General features: G+C 36.5%; 1 protein-coding gene across 2 annotated transcripts in view; it reads right to left on the bottom strand.

The window, feature by feature from the left end:
- Positions 1–4,026: 4,026 nt before the first annotated feature.
- The window catches only part of LOC140155941 (uncharacterized), a 34,993-nt gene continuing 20,756 nt past the window's right edge, over positions 4,027–18,263 (bottom strand). For both annotated transcript variants that reach the window (XM_072178972.1, XM_072178973.1), the window contains 8 exons: positions 16,766–16,951; positions 14,093–14,140; positions 12,259–12,438; positions 11,559–11,588; positions 8,707–8,904; positions 6,705–6,887; positions 5,759–5,847; positions 4,027–5,055 (listed from right to left, as the gene is read on the bottom strand). In XM_072178972.1, coding sequence (XP_072035073.1) covers positions 4,918–5,055; positions 5,759–5,847; positions 6,705–6,887; positions 8,707–8,904; positions 11,559–11,588; positions 12,259–12,438; positions 14,093–14,140; positions 16,766–16,951 — 1,052 coding nt within the window. In that variant the 3' untranslated portion in view covers positions 4,027–4,917. The remainder of the gene's footprint in view (positions 5,056–5,758; positions 5,848–6,704; positions 6,888–8,706; positions 8,905–11,558; positions 11,589–12,258; positions 12,439–14,092; positions 14,141–16,765; positions 16,952–18,263) is intronic.

Raw genomic sequence — 18,263 nt, 5'->3', positions numbered from 1 at the left:
TTCTAATTATTAGTCTTTGCAGTGGGCATGTGAATATACATTTTTTATGGTTCATGACCCTAATATCTATTTGAACCCAAACATTCAGTATTACAGTTATGTCTGTTTGACGGTATGATCAATTTTAATAAGATAAACAACAGTTTACTGGCAGCAACGGTTTACTAGTTTACAAAACGCTATCTTGTGAATGTTACATGACGAATACTCATAATTATGTTGCTTTTGTCTTTTCCTGTTGCACCTACAATAAGTATGTTGCAGAAGAATTATGCACATCGATATATTAAACTGCTGTAGTACATTGTTTGATTAGGCTATCTTCATTTAATAGTTTGTCACAATAAGCCCAATCGCCATTGTGACTTCCGGTTTTTGAGAGCACTTTTAGGACACTCTGACCTCTGACATATCGGGGAAATTTCTCTAATTATTATTTATTTATCTATTATTGTAAAAATGTTATCATTAAAAATATTTATATAATTAATTTATACAACAAATATATTTGTTTGATTTGTTTTTATTCTAGTAAAACTTTTTAAAATTATTTTTGTATGCACAAAAACCAATATTTCTGATAGGTCAAAGGACAAAGTGTCCTAAAAATGCAAAAACTGTCCCACAATGCATTGCAAACTTCTAATGCCGATTTGGCTTATTCCCCGCGCGCATTAATAAATCCGCCCGCTTTTCGCGAGTAAACTTCATTTTTTTCTGTTTTATTTATTGTTTTTCAAATGCAACGCACAACGATCTCACGTCTGACTTGGTGAGACTTGAAAATTGCCAATTGGATAATCTCAATATAATTTTTCATCTTGACTACAATGAAACCAGGCTCCTTGGGAGATGAAAGTTTAATAGTCTATTTTTGGCAAAAAAACTCGTACCACAGATAAATTGAGTCGAAGTAAAAAAAATCATCGTATTCCACATTATACTTTGATCAGCTCGTAATCGGCGGGATATGTTTTTACCACTACGCCGAAAAATAGATCCACATTGAGAATTATATAGTTTACCTGTCTGGTCTATATTGTGTGTGTTAAATAAAATAGTCACTGATAATTTGTGACAAATGCCCGGGGACAAATGTTCTGACGAGTTGTCACAAGACAATTCTCGATAGAAATTATATTGATATTAATCCGCTGATCAAACTGTAGGTTAAGAATTTGGGAAGGGCTTTGAGACAAACTATTAAATTAAGATGGCCCTACACAGTACACACCATTGTACACTCGCGCCTTCGCCAGTTTTTACTCATTCATGACACTGACAACAATACCATCGACAGATGATAGCTCATTTATTTTGTATTTGGGTAATTTCATTGTGATATGGGGCAGGATTTTTGCGATAATTTTGGTATTGAGGTGAAAGCTGTCGAGTGGATCGTAAAATAATATGATACAATTTTAAACACTAATATCCTGACGGAGTCACGACTGTCTGCTGTTTCTTTCTTTTCTTTTCTCTTTCTTTCTTTCTTTCTTTCTTTCTTTCTTTCTTTCTTTCTTTCTTTCTTTCTTTCTTTCTTTCTTTCTTTCTTTCTTTCTTTCTTTCTTTCCTTCCTTTCCTTTCCTTTCCTTTTCTTTTCTTTTCTTTTCTTTTCTTTTCTTTTCTTTTCTTTTCTTTTCTTTTCTTTTCTTTTCTTTTCCTTTCCTTTCCTTCTTTCTTTCTTTCTTTCTTTCTTTCTTTCTTTCTTTCTTTCTTTCTTTCTTTCTTTCTTTCTTTCTTTCTTTCTTTCTTTCTTTCTTTCTTTCTTTCTTTCTTTCTTTCTTTCTTTCTTTCTTTCTTTCTTTCTTCAATTGACTTCCTCCGCTACAAACAACATGACACCACTTGCACACATACACTGTTACTACCATGTGCCTTTATGGTGTTCATATAGTTGGGGTCAACTATTAAAGGGGGACTCCGGCAATCATAACATTATGCCTTATATGTTAGTAAAAATAATTATCAAGCACGAATCACATTGTTTTATTTAAAACAAACTCATATTGTTTGTGTCCTTGGGCAAGGCACTTTATCCTCATTGCCTACTTGGGGGGGATGTGGTTGGGTTGGATTGGATGTTTGTATATATAGCAGAGATGTATCGTTCGAGTCCGGACTCGGACTTTTTGTTGGACTCGGACACAACAAAAAGACTCGGCTCGGCTCGGACTCGGACACAAAAGGACTCGGACTCGAAGGCGAGTCCGGTCCGAGTCCAGTCCAATGTCCAAATCTATGTAAAATGTGAAATGATTATCTAAAAATTTAAAAATAGATCTCGAATTTGTCGACTTTACTTATTTGGCCATTTTCCAAATTAATTGGGGCTGTCAAATCTGTGACCTGTTATTATTCCTACATATCCACCAAATTATTTAGATTTATCTGTCACTAAGCAGAATCATATTTTTGTTATCATTTAAAATGAGATAATTGATAATTAATCAAATGCATAATTTTATTAAATATTTGGACTATATAAAAATTTCTACAATGTAAGACTTCTTTTATGGAACTTTCCAATCCATTAAGCTCTTGAAAGAGAAACATGCACACTGGACCATACATCTCAGCTCCCACTCAGACTCAGTAGGGCTATAGTTTGCATGTGCTCAGTAAGTGAGTACACGTGACATTTGTGTGGGCCAATTTTGAAAATATGTTTAGAATTATAAAGGTGAATTTCTGTTAGTATTATTATTATTATAATGATGATGATGTTAATTTTCTATAATGTATTTGAATATATTGCAATTCATTTACATGTAATACTGCACACAGCGTACAGGTATGCCAGGCAAACCTACATGTATCTGCTAGTCAGCCAAATTCGCCTAGAACACAATACATTATTTACATAGAAATTTAAAAGAACATGTAGGTCAAGGAAACCTACATAAATACTAGTATAGTATGTTGTCTATACTTCACTTGACCCAATATATGATTTTTTATGGCGATGAGACACTCGCACATGGAATTTTAGAGGGATTTTGACCCGCATTTTGATAGCAGTTCCACATAGAAAAGCTGCTATCATCATGAGACTAAGATCTAGAAACACCACCGAAATCCCAGACAAACTAGTACCTAGACCAGTGACTTTGACTCGTGTAGTGAAGCCGACACTGCTTATAACGATTTGAACAAGGACGCATACCCGGACGCAAGCAAGCAGATAATGTTCGCGTCTACAGAACATGTTGCATTTGACGCGGGCGATAACGGCGCAGTAACCACGCAACCGAGAGCGTCAGAATGTATGCGATTATCTCCGCGCCTAGTAACCCTGTCAATCCGTCAATATCACCTTGGATACGGGGCTTCACCTCCCGCTGTGGTAAGGGATGGGCAGTCATAGGTCTAGGTGGTATGTCTATGACCGAAATGCTGTTTTGTTAGCTGAATCTTTTTGATGAAAGTCAATCTTTGACAAGATGTAACTTTGCTACGAAAAGTGCTATGACAAAACGGTTTTCAGTTTTGACTTTCTTTACTCAAGGGCTTTAATTTGATATATAAAATGATGCAGTTTGATGGCAAATTTGAATTCACCTGGCATACCTACAGCCTTGTCCCTAGGCGCAATTAAGTTAACTGTGAGTTTACATGTAGTTTGCTACACAAATAAGAAATAAAATATAAAGTTTTTGACCCATTTTTTCAAAATGTTGTTTTTTTCATTTTGTTATACCCAAACTAAGCAATGCCAATAGGTAGATACCTGTCACATTAAAGTTGAATGACCCCACCCCCCACCACCACCACCACCGGGCATGGACTCTCAGCCCGAGTCCGGACTCGAGCCGGACTCGAGTCCGGACTCGAGCCGGACTCGAGTCCGGACTCGGGTCTTATTTTTGTTGGACTCGGACTTGGCTCGGACTCGGCACCCCTGGACTTGGACTCGAGTCCGGACTCGGACACAAAAGGACTCGGACTTGGCTCGGACTCGGATACAAATGGACTCGGCTCGGCTCGGACTCGGACAAGCTGGACTCGGGTACAAGTCTGATATATAGTTGTTTGTTTCAATGTTGCAATATTGGCGCTGATTAAGCTGCTGCCTGCAAATTGCATTGTGTCTGTTTGGGTGTGTTTAATGTACAATTCTAGCAATTTGACCTCCGGGTCACGATTTGAGTTTGAAATAAAACCTTCATTTTTAAATGCTCCACTTTTTACTTGCTTGAGGATATGAACATTTTTAGTGATTGTGACACGCACTTTTCTAATTTTCCGACAACTTTGGGCATGTTCAAGCTTCTTTATTGTCCATATAATTCAAATTTGTCCGATATCTTATCCGTGGTCATGGTACGTAATTTAAGCAGAAATGACCCGTCATCCATTTCTGAAGCTATTTTGCAAACAGGTACGTGGCGGCTAAATGTTCCACACGTTAGAGCTACGTAACACCACACTGTCAATCCGTAAACATTTTCTGTCGAACAAAAGAGGTCACGAAGTTACCGTCGTACTTACAGGGCATCGGCAACACTGACTGACATCGAGATGTGTTCAAATGAGGTTTTATTGAGAGGTCAAACAGACTTGAAAGAGACTGCTTGAACACTTTAAACACCAGTATAATCCGCACTATACATATCAGATGTATTGATGTGCAAACCTTTTCAATGAAGTTACAGATCAACTCACATGATCCTTTGCGTTTTCATTTCTGAACAATAGACTAACAGAAACTGAAAAGAAGGGTACATCAAGGTAGTGAAGATAATACTGAGGACTTTCGTCATTACAAGAGTAAAAGCACCTGGAAGGTGCTTTAGGCATGATCAGTGATTTTAATTTCGTTATGAATACTCCCGATGTTTTCTTTGTCTACGAATTACAAATTGTAGTTCAACGACGAAGCTATTGTATTTCGTGCTTGAATGGCTTTTTCTCATATCATGCTATCCCGTTGCATTTCTCGGCATGTCCTGGTGGTCGTGTTCTGGTATGGTTATTGTTGTTTGCCATCATTTTGTTGAGGGCGTTTCTTCTGCGGACTCGGTGAATCAGTTTTGGTTGAGGTGTTTTGTAACCCTAGCGGAGGAAACAAATTGTGGCATTTCATTAACACACTTACTCTTCCATATAGCTACGTTTCATATAATTACTAGTTTTACAGGGCCTGTATGTGCATGTGACCTTAGTTTAATTTGACGCTACTTACCCTGACCCATCAGTATCAATATTTATTAATTAAGAATATTAGAAAGGTAGAAAACCAAGTATCCGTTACAATAAAAGACAGAGATAAAAAGACTAGTTTTAGTCTGACGTCATCTGTCAATCAAACTCGAGCACGGTTTGTTTAAGTGCCGTGATGATGAGTTGCTGAACACGGCGATAAAACCGAGCGTCTTATTGTTAATTTACACACCATCTCATTTCGCTATTTACTGTTATACCTTTTCTCCAATCGGCACCGGATAAATCGACCTTCCTTGTACGCGCTATTAACCAATCAATGATCGTAGAGAATTTGATTGACAGTGACGTCAGATACAGACTAGTCTTTTTATCTCTGTCTTCAATTATAGTAAATTACTGGCCGAGAAAGTGTACAAAATAATGCACTTGTATTAAGATGTTGATGCGTCTAGTGCCGCCCCCCCCCCTTCGGGGCTCGTGCATTAGACGCATCAACATCTCATTACGCGTGCATTATTTTGCACAATTTCACTCCAACACGTGATACGCATTTATTAACATAAAGTAAATAATTCATAATTATGTACTTTACCTCTGATACACAATTAAGGAAAATGAGCAGAGCTAACAATAGTAATCCAACAGAGCAAAGCGTAAGAACTGCTGGAGTAAGTACATTTCCTGTGTATAGATTGAAATGATTAAACCCAATTAAAAATAATGTCAGGTGCATTTGTAGGCGTACAGGTGTGGAGAGGTGTGTGCGCACTGCTCATGTATTTTTACTATGTATAAACGGTATGTATTGTCATTGTGTCTTATTTTAGGCTGTTTGATCCCAGTTAACAGGCAACATTAATGTTAGCAACATACAGTAAGCCAAATAATTAAGGTACCAGTTATGTTCACCCCTTGTATATCCTAAACAAAGACGGATATGTCATAATTGGAACCAGCAGCCAATAGCTACATCTTCTAGCTCAAATTTAAGACCTTATTTGTTGAAATTGTTCAAGAAATAAACACACGACGATCCAAAAGCTCAAGGAATATGCCCATTTAAAAGTTGCCGTTTGCTCCATATGATGCCATATTGATTTGTACACAACGCGTTCGCGAACAAGTGAACTAGCGCCGTGCTTCCATTGATTAGAATACAAAAGTGCAACTTTTGATTTCGCTTTTTCATTAGGTTTTAGATCACCGTTTCTTTAATTCTTAACCAATTTCAACAAAAATTAATAAGGTCTTAAATCAGAGCTAAAGAATCCAGGTATTGGCTGCTTGTTCAAATCTTACATATTTGTCTTTATTTAGGATAGGGGTGAACACAACTGGTACCTTGAATTTTTGGCTTACTGTATATATCTATTATAGAGGCGTTTAGCAATTCTCAATTGTGTTCTTAAAGGTTTGTCTATTTCAGACGTGCCAAAGTAAACTAAATATAACGCCATATGTGAACTACCATTCGTTTTAAACATGCAAATACAAACATAGTAGTACACAGTCATTTAAACATATACAAACGATCATACCTTGATTTGCTTCACAAATTGGAATTGCCTTGTGCCATGAGCCAGTGTCATCACAAACTAGAACTTTATCTCCCACTAGACGAAATCCTGATGAGCAATTGAACTGTGCCTTTTCACCATGGTCATACTGATTCTTATTTGGATGTATGAAACCTCCATACGACACACTTGGTCGACGGCAACCTGTACGCCGTAAAGAGGAAGCAAAGTGATGAATTTGCATCACGGGTTTAATTGTTCATTACCTATGGTATTCTATAATTCTTTACAATGGTGGGTTCCATGGTGATATATACACAATATGTACATCGATGCCTTAAGGCGATATAATACCCTGATTTTCATCAGTACCCATCTTCTTTTTTTTTTGTGCAAATTTATGAAGTATATAAATATGTTCATCATCTCATGTCCTAAACTTATAAAATATCTCTACATACAAAGTGGTTTTAAACCATTTTAGAAAATCATTTTAGCCCTATATATTTTTTTGTTTACTGTATCTTGGTAACTGAGATGTGTGTTTCATAACAACCCATAATTTATTCTATTGAACATGTCCAAGTAAAATACATGAATAGAATACATTAAATCGTTTGTTATACTATCTATTAATGTACTCACTGATTATAACACTGAATAAATTAAATAGGCCTAATCTCGTCCACATAGACAATTTAATACTACACCATGTATGTATCTTCTATAATGTGTTGTTAGGAAAAGAGATTAAAAAAGGCTATAAGGTCATCAAAGGTCAGGTTATAGGTCAATTGGTTCATGTCAAATTCAGGCATCAATTTTGAATACATGTGATAGTCTGTGATATCATATATGTCATAATGAGGCATCAATTTTGATATTTTGTCTGTTACTGGATATATAATGGAAATGTGTGAGGTGGATATACTAAAATACCTTGGGATGTAAATGGTGAGTACAATTTAGATTCCCTAGTTGAGATGGCAAATAAATATAAAATAGTTACCAAAATCACAAAAATGAAGCTTACGGAAAACTACCTAATATGGTGGTATAGGTGACAAAAATACAATCTTTTTCAACATTTCTGTAGTGTGGTTGTGGTAACCTGTTACCTATGGCTTAATTAAGTTTCAGTGACATAGTGTCGCAAGTTCAAAATACAAAATATAGCTCAACATTGAAAATAGAAGCATTTTAACCGGTTCGTTTTTTGATAGTTGTGGAGCACCAAGTTCATGAAGTCATAAAAGAAATCAGGGACCACTTATATTCCCATTTTACATATCAACATTATTTCCCTAATGTGTTAGCAACACATATCCAAAATTTCAACGAAATCCGTTGCTTTCCAAAATGAAGTGAATTTAAAACATCAGTGATGTACCACTTTTTGGCTTATAATATTAGAAGCATGTACGCGTCATTGATACTGATGCCACCAATTGAACGAGAAGATTTGCCCCTTCATTTTGCATACCACTTTGTCCAATTTCTTTTTCTCATTTCTTCACAAAATGCAAAAAAATGCAACAAAAAAATGCAATGGGTGTAGTGCCCCCTTAACAAAACAATAATAGGATTTTGATCATAATGATGATCGGGGGGGGGGGGTCACCCCCATTGTGGCCTGTACACCATCCGCGATAATCAACTTTTGGAAAATATCCTAAACAAGGATTTAACCCTTGGCTAAAACGATACCCTAAACAGGTAACACGTACCTGTTTCACACCCTAAACAGGGCTTTTATTCCTTGCATCAAATTTCATACCCTTAATTGCATTTCCGCGTATTAGCAATTGCAATTTTGCTACCCTTTTTTTTCAATTTTTCATGTTTTTGACACCCTAAACACGATACGCGCGTATCGTCCCTACCCACGAAAAACTACCCTTTTTACGCATTTTTATTAACGCGGATGGTGTACAGGCCACAATGGGAGTGACCCCCGGGTCATGATCATTGTATCTTCACTTCACATTTCATATAATAAGTAATGTACAACAGATATACATACCCGTATTCGGCATTGTAGGTACATACTGACACTGTCCTATGGCTGCGTGCCACGAACCGGTACTGGAACAAACTATATAGTCCTCTCCTACTAGACGGTATCCATCTTTACAATTAATGTGTAGTGTTTGACCAGGAAAAAACACGGTGCCATCGGGAGAAAGTATTCCTCCAAGTGGTTCATCAGGACGGTGACATTCTAGAAATAAAGCATGTCAAGACAGTATGACTTGTTTGTAAACATGGCATTAAATAAAATAATGTTTAGCTCATGAAATGAATTAATTGTTGCTTAGCAGCACGGAGGGTAGGGTTATTTCGCAAGGCTAAAAAAGTAGACATCTTCCTCAATCGCATTACAGTACTTTTTTCGTCATATGAAGAGCTTATTTCCAAACCGTGTTAAGTCCACAAGATTCACTTTGAAGAAAATCGGGAATTTTCTTTATGGCAATGAAAAAAAGTTCAATTTCTATAAAATTACAGTGAAGTGAAGGTGACATAATTATATAGGACCATAAAAACATGTTAAGTTAAAATCTAGAGACTTTTGATTTTTTTAAATGAATTAATTTGTTTTAAAAATAGCATGGACTTAACACGTTTTGACACAAAACGCAATTTCTGGCATGGACTTAACACATTTTGACACAAAACATAGTATCTGTAACACAGAACTAACCATATTTTCTCAAACTAGTCTTAAAAGATAACAAATTTATTAAAAACATACAAAATGTGATTCTCTCTACTATTAAACACAATTTTGCCACAAAACACCTTGCATCTCGAACCCCCTCCTGCTGCCCATTTTTACCAAAATTCGACGTTCAAAATTCAAAACTTAGTTGAATTGCATTTCTCAGAATTGAATAAACATTTCACTGACAATAAGTGATGACCTGAAATATCCAATTGTTTTATCACATTATCACAAATATTTCCCCCTCCCCCCATGCTGCCACCCTAATCTCATAATTTGACAGTCGTAAGTTTTTAAGTCCAAAGTTTTTTTTATACCTTTAACTTTAAAATTATACCTTGAATTTAGTAGCACATTTTGATAATCATACAAAATAATAATATCAAAAACTAACTCTACCACCATCCTATAACATTAATTCTACCATCACAGCCTCTCCCCCTTCCCACCCTATTCATGTCTTTCTGGAGGTATCTATCAAGTATTTCAGAAATCCCATACAAACTAAGCCTACTAATATAAAACAAAAACAACAACAATGACTTTTTATGCAGACCAAATTCATGTATACTAGTCTCAGGACCAAACAAGAACTTTGGCGATTAACTATTGGAAGCCCTATGCCAGTCTACTTGCCTACAAGCTGCCCACAAGGGCAGTGTTCGTGGACTTAACACAGTTTGCTACAAAACTGGATTGGACTTAACACGTTTTGGAAAAAAAATCGATACTTTGTGTGTCAATATTTCGGAACTTGACTAATTTTGGGAAAAAACAAACACATTGCTGGATAGCCCTAGTTACTCACTACCCATTTTCATCAAAATCTCAATTTTGAAGGTGGGTGGACTTAACACAGTTTGGAAATAAGCTCTTCATAATTATACATAACTGGATTCATCTCCGTTTTTGACAAAGCAATTTCGACAGTATTCGCTGTAGACAAGTGTCTTCGAAAATAGCGGTATTCTATGATCTATGATTGCACACATACAGGGTGTCCCATAAAAAATTACCGAGTAAACAAAAAAAAAAAGAAAAGTCGAGAAGTAGAGATCAGAATCTAAAAATTTAAATTGTAGCACATAGCCTATTTTATTGTGCATCAAGCACGAAAATTTTATTTGATTAGGTTGATTGGTTGCGAAGAAATTAACGGTTACATAATGCGCGCATCAATGCAGTTCATTCCAAGTTTGATCACATTCGTTTTTTTCATACTCGCTCACCGCTTCCTAAAGTTTGTGTATCTCGTTAAATTAACTATTTTATAATCCGACGGTGTAATGTTATTCATGCTATCACTGAAGATAGATAACAGTTTGTCCGAGAAAACTTGATTTCTGCAATTGGAAGCTTTCCAACTTTAAGTCTTTAGGTTGCGCAAATATGTTATATTTTAACTTTCCAAAGATCATTTGAGCCATGAATGACAATGATCAAGTGCATACAGTTTATGTGTGATTTTTGATACCATGCAACACTAATGTTCAAGTTTTAAATGATTTAAACTTTACTTTTCTAGTATTCCAAAAACTTTAAATGTGTGTGAGAATTTTTTTAAGCCAGCTGGAATTCTTTTATGCAATAATTCTTTATGCAACATTTGTACCGAGCATCATCTTACATGCAAGCTTTCATTTTCAATATCGTGCAGGTTTTCAAATTTGAACAAAACCTAATTAAATGTTTTGCAAGAAACAGATTGTTTGAAAAGAACGAAAAGGATTTCACAGAACAGAATATGAAGCCCATTGACAGTTTACAACTATAGTGCGCACTGTGTTGAATGATCTTTCTCTCAAACTTGGAATGAAGTGAATTGACGCATGCGTTATGTAATCGTTCATTTCTTCGCAACCAGTCAATCGATTCCAGTAAAATTGATGTATGGGATGCACAATAAAATGAGCTATACGGTGATGTTTAGATTTTTGGATTCTAATGTCTATTTCTCGACTTACGTGCAAATTCATTCGCCCGGTAATTTTTTATGGGACACCCTGTATACAGACATGACCGGTGATGAGTGCAGCCTACAGTTATAGTGCATTCAAAAATCGTCTCCACCTATCGCTATGGTAATTAATCCTGTTACATCACTACTTGTACGACGAATTCTCATTTTGAAATATTTTACCATCACTTACCTTCCAGCTTTTTAGGAGCACCAACCTTAACTGAAAATAATGAAGTAAAAGTGATGATGGTCATTGTTGTTAATAATATATAACGTTTATGTCAATAATGATTGCGATTTTCCTGTTATACGGCTTGAAAATGACTCTTTTAGTCCAATTTCAAAAGGAACTACACGGCGTACCTTCACATCTCGCAATATAAAGACCTCACAAAATGTAACCCAGTCGTTATAAATGCCTATAACTTGAAACCAATTAGTCGTGGTTGGGTTTGAAAATTCCAGGGAAAAGACACAATTTAGTTTGGGTAATTTTGACACCTCAAAGCTAAAACCATTTATCTCCAGGATTTTTCCCTTTTCTTTTCTACTTCTTTTCTGCTTAGCTTTTGTAATTACCCAAATTCAATATTTCCGACATTTACATGGTCGTGTGTTTATGCGTGGTATTGTTTTAAGTTATTCGACGAAATGTTCCATCGTGTATTGCGTAGTTTGAAATACTTTAATCATTGTGTTAATAATCATTGTTTCTACAATGTCTAAGAGGTTGAATAACTTTGACCCGCACTTCCGAGGCTACCTGAGTTTCACGATGGCTTTCCGATCACTTCTCTTCATACTGCCAAGGAGTTAATCATGTTAATGCTAAATTTATTGAAATTTCATTTTGACTCTGTAAATGGTTTATCGATATTTATTATTATTACCTTTTGGTAAGCATTTGGGAAGCTCTTTATACCACATTCCTACATCGGAGCAGATGAGAATTTCATCACCGACAAGATAATGATCAGCTTTACATTTGACCATCACTTTCTCTCCGAATTGATACCAATCCTCTTCAGGTAAGATTGCACCTTCATTGGCAATGTTGGGTCTGGAGCACCCTGTGTTTTGAATAAAGTAAATAATAGTTAGCGAAACAAAAACGATGATACCCACCCTTAGCTGATGGTGTCAGGTTGTGGTTTCGCGGTACCGTCTTTCGCTGCAGCGTCTGCTTATTCATTGCCTATAATTCCAATGTGGCTTGGGATCCAGTTAATGATGAAGTTTTTGTTACTGAGTCGTATATCTGTTTGAATGTCTTTGTTCAGGTTAATGTTGTCTCGATGTGGCTTACGAATGTTGTCAATGGCACCTTGGCTGTCTGTGTGGATGACGATGTTTGCTTCTGCTTGAATTGACTTCTGGAGTCGCGGATTGCTTCCCGAATGGCTGCAAGTTCAGTTTGCACCTTCGAACAGCCATTGGATGCTCTGAAAAAATTTGTGATGTAGGGAGCCACAAAGGCATCCGCATGTGCCGTCTTCGTGGACTGAGCCATCAGTATAATAGTAGATCAGTGGTGGTGAGCTGGTGGATTGTTCTGCATCTGCGATACTCTTGTATGCAGCCTCTGACACTTGGTGGGGAGGAGCAGTTGCCTTGTTGTTATATGGTCGGTGTACTCGTTTGTCTGTAAGAGGTGGTATCCAGGGGTCATGAACCTGTCTGGTTTCTGTGACTGGTAGCTGGTCGTCCTTATTGTGAAGGTGCCAGGCGTCGGATGTTTTGTATAGCCATGTGTTGTCAGTGAAGAGTTCTCTGGACTTCTTTATGCTTGCAGAAAGTTTCTCAGGATTGCGGAGAACCATATCAGTGAAGATTGCTTGACGTGCTTCATGCCGAAATTGGAGAGTTACAGGACCAGCGTGTTCTTGCACTCCGCTTATATAGCCAATGAAACCATGTGACTGAAGGAGGCCCTCTCTTGTCAACACATATAAACGTACAAAATGAACGCGTGGACGACGTTTTTACGATATATCCAAGATAGCCAAGGATATTAAACATTACGAAGAAAAGTCGAACGATCCATTTTGTAAGAAATCATTCTAATAAAGTAACAGTGATGTGAGGTATGGAAATTTGACTTCAGTCATACGTGCGGTTCGTACATGTCCATTGAAATGCTTATGATAAAAAAGAGGGTTGCATCTTTAATATAAATTTTCACCTGTAACGCACGGAGGAGGGTTTAAATTTACACCCATGCGCCACACGGTTCATGCGACACGGCTAATTTACCCACAAATAAGTATCATTTTGAAAATAAAGTCATGATATATGAATGTAGTGGTCCTGAATCATTCGAAATATTTGTTTTTTTGGCAACCGCAATATTCGGGAGCACTGATATATACAATCCTTACGGTCAAAATCAAAAGCATGCTGAATTAACGTAGTCATAAGACCCAGATATAAGCCCTATACTGCTAAGGGAGCGATCGTTATTTATTGCAAGGGGATGGGAAAATTTAGGGGGGACACGGGGTTATTGAGGGGAACCTAAATTTTTTAGTTGAACCAGGGGGGGATTGTTAAGTTTTAAATGGAGAAAATTGGGAAAACAAGGGGGGACGCGAAAATTTTGAGCCTACGAGGAGGGAATGCGAAATATTTTGTCGATATCTTATGAGGCCCTATCGCCACAATACATACGTTGGTGACGATCCCAGCCGGCGAAAGGCATATAAAACATCGCAATATCTCTATTACCTTTTCCGTAACGTCTTGTTGTAGATGCCGGAGTAGAAATCTGTGTGGCTGTAATATAAAATGGTTACAATATTATTAAGATATCCTGTTTACTCTAATTTACACATTAAATACAAAAATGTTATTAAAACGTTTATTCACACCTTTCAATTCAAATGTCGAGTTACATAAAGATCGTGAATTTAGAATGTTATTGTAAAATATTTTGGGCAAACATTTTGGCAAAATATTTGGTCAACAGTTAAATAACATTATCATGTTAGAATGTTTTGTATCACGTGTTTAAATATATTTTATGAATGTTATTAAAACGTCTTTATACCCTTCATATATAAACCGACATTAAATCTTTTTCTGTAAAACGTTGTGCCTGTGCTGGGTATCCAGTCAACATGTCTTTTGCTTCTATTTTGTAATATGATCTCAGTTAATAAACACATGTTAAATTTGCCGTATTTGGCAGAGATATAGCTATGTAACAATTTCAACAGCACCTATTATTTGGTGGTATAAAAGGGTTGATAAACACAGGGGTCAAGTTCAAAATTGCTAGAACTTGGTTTAAAACAACAATATTGTGTCCCGCTAATCAGGATTCAGAAAAAGTAAGTTCGTCCAACGAAGCACGGTTATTGGCTTATGTGAAAAGAGATAACATTGCCTCATGTCAATTAATATTGCTCCGATTCTGTTGAAAATGGCCTTGACTATCTGTACAAGGATGTATGTCCTTTCACCACAAAATGGATGTATTAAAGAAATCCCAAATCCTAGATTGATCAGCTATATGTATGATATTATTCTGCCAAATACGGCATTTTAACAACATTTCGAGGGCTTAGAACCAGAAGCACCTACGTCTATTTGTTTTCTCAATTACATGTTACTCATTTCGGCAACAAATGTACGGTTAATTATGCCCTCCATAATAAATTCAAGTGACTTTGTGGTATATGCATGGTCACTTGAACAGTTTAATAGTTAGACGCAAGTGACCATGCATATATACCCCAAAGTCACGTACATTTTCTTATGGAGGGCAGAATTAACCATCCATTTGTTACTGAAATGAGTAACATGTAAATGAAAAACAAATGAAGACCTGCGCGCAAGAAGACCGTAAGTCCACTTGGCCCCTCAACATGTATACACTAGAGTTACGTATAGTTTCTTAGGGTTTTATAATGTTTAATACATGTTCCAGGGTGAAAACATCATGAAAGGTTGTGAAAGATTTGTTTTGGCCCCTGAACATATATAAAACATTACCTAACTATACGAAACTATACGCAACTTTAGTGTATACATGTGGACTTAAGGTCTGCTTGCGCTCAGGTCTTCATTAATGGACATAGCTGCTTCTGGCTCTAAGCCCTCGATTTACATTATCGTTATGCATGTGAACTGAAATATCTTAATATCAAAATTATTGGTACACATCAATGGCTGATTCAAAATTCAACATAAGATACAAATAGTTTGTAGGTTAAGTGTATAATAAGTTAGTATCCGATGTGGTATTTGAGAGAGGCAGGCTTTACAATAAGGGAGTGTTCAGAAATACTTTGGTGGGGGGGGCTGGTAAAAGGAGGGGGCCAAAAAGTTTTGGACCTTAGAAGAGGGGGGGACCAAAAGTTTTAGGTGGTAGGAAAGGGGGGCCTAAAAAGTTTTCCTCTTCAAAATCCCAAAATTTTCGCGCGCATTGAGACACTCTATATCACTTTTAAAATGGGCAAGTTTTCGTTTTCAGTGCTTTTGTTTGAAAAAATGATGGCACTTAGTGTACACATATCTATTAATTAATATAACATTAAAGATGATCAGCAACATGCAACATCTGGGTTGGTCTAAGAAACACTGGCACTTTTTATCATAAAATTTTATATCTCTTCAAAGTAGGCTAAAAAAAACCTGATACCTGTGTACATTTGCGTGACCAAATTAATCTCTTTCTCATATTTGACCATTTTAGCTTTTTGCATAAATTTGTTCTAATTTTAACAATATTTGACAATTCAAGCTTCAATATGGCCAAATTTTTGGGCGGTTCACGCGCATTTGTAAAGGACTATCATAATAGCCACGGATCCAAATTATGCACCTATGAACCTCCAAATAAATCCTCTATTTCATTTATCCCTGTAAAATCAGATAAACACCCTGATTTGGGACAAATCTAAATTAAGTATAAAATGAACATTTCCTTGTGCTTGTATTTCATCAATTGTCCCACCGGGAATGTTTCAAACATTTGCCTCCCTCAATGATATGTGACCCAGATACCACACCACTGGAAACAACACTAAGTATGTTTGTTATACGATAATGGGGGGGGGGGTCAAAAAGTTTTGTCTGTCAAAAGAGGGGGTCAAAAAGTTTAGCGGTCCATCGAGGGGGGGTCAAAAAAGTTTTCGAGTGAAAAATTTGAGGTAGACCAGCCCCCTACCAAAGTATTAATGAACACTCCCTAAATATCACTTGATGGGTACCAATAATTTTAATACAGCATGCAATTACGAATGAATCATATAGTATATATCACCGTCAATAAGATCACCATGATTATGTTATCCTCATCGTTATCATTATCGGCAGCAACAGATCCAGCATAAAAGAACATACCGAATAGCCGCCGTTTATCTGAGAACTATACTAATCACAAAATTGACTTACGTCGTGGCAGGCAGTATGGTATATCCCCAAACCAGGTCCGATTGTCAGTACAAACCAAGCTCTCGTCACCATGTAATTGCATGTCATTTGTACAATTTATTTGTACCTTTATCACCTGTCCGAACGAATACCATTCTTTGCCGGGTATAATGACACTTTCATTTCCTACACTTGGCCGTGAGCACCCTGGTAAATTAAAGAAAATTATAGTGTAACTGGAAACGGGGTTTGATCACTGCAGAGGTTGTAGCTTTTATTCTTGGTGGTTTCTTTCACCATCGATGTTTCTTCTTCTCCTTCGTCACCTTCTCATATTTCTACTTTTTTGCTACATGCTATTTCTTAAACCGTCCTCTTCAACATAACTATTTCTCCCTATTTCTCCCTCTTCTTCTTTACTTTTCTTTTTATTCATCTTCTGGTTGGTTGAATTTGTTTGGAGTTTCACTCTACATACTTGGCCTATAATACAGTGCGCAAAATAATCGAAATATGTCACCATTATTTTTAAATTTCAAATGAGGTCTTAAAAGACCTCATTTGCTGAAATTGGTTAAGATTTAAGAAACGGTGATCTAAAACCTAAAGAAGAAACGCTGAACCAAATCTGCGCTTTTGTGTTCTAATATGTGACCCGTTACAGCGAAAGGTACCTTATGTCGGCTGCTACAAGTGTCTCTTTTTCCCCAATGTTGGCAGAAAATATCAAACAATAATGACAATCTGAAGTGGCGGTCATTTCAAATCATCTACAAGTCAACGAGGTTCAGGAATGTCCTCTCATTGTTAGTGGGTGGCTATTACATACCTATACAAATACAATACAATGCTTTTGTAACCCACCACTCATGCCACTTGAACAGGGATTAGCCATATCAAATAAAGACTAGAGCTGTATAACAAACAGTTCTATAGACAGGTACAAGCTTATTATCCTCTACAACAATAGGATTAATGATTGGTTTAGAATGCATTTGTTACTAGCAAAATAAGGCATATGTAGCTCCCGACTTAAGGTACCTTTTGCTGTAACGGGTCACATATATGAAATCAGGACGCTAGTTTTAACGCGTTAATCAATGGAAAGCACGGCGCTAGTTTTCTTTTTCGAGAATGCTTTGTGTACAAATCATAGGGCATATGCAGTGGAGTAAACTGTAACTACTTTTTAATTTGCATCTTCCTTGTGGTTTTGTATCGTCGTGTCTTTATTTTTTTGAACAATTTCAACGAATGAGGTCTTAATTCGAGCTGAAAGATGTAGCTATTGGCTGCTGGTTCCAATTATGACATATCACTCTGTGTTTAGGATATACAGGGGGTGAACATGACATAATTGGTAACCTAAATCATTTGTGCACTGCATTATTATTCGTTATCGGTTTTCAACTATATTTTTACTCAAATTGGATTTATCATGAGCCACAACATTTGAAGATGAAACGGTAGGAAAACATAATTGGCAAAATATGAACAAAATGGACTTGATAATGCAACT

Source organism: Amphiura filiformis, chromosome 6 (genome assembly GCF_039555335.1).
Source record: "Amphiura filiformis chromosome 6, Afil_fr2py, whole genome shotgun sequence".
In the NCBI taxonomy this organism is placed as follows: Eukaryota; Metazoa; Echinodermata; class Ophiuroidea; order Amphilepidida; family Amphiuridae; genus Amphiura; species Amphiura filiformis.
This window is presented reverse-complemented; position numbering and strand designations above follow the sequence as displayed.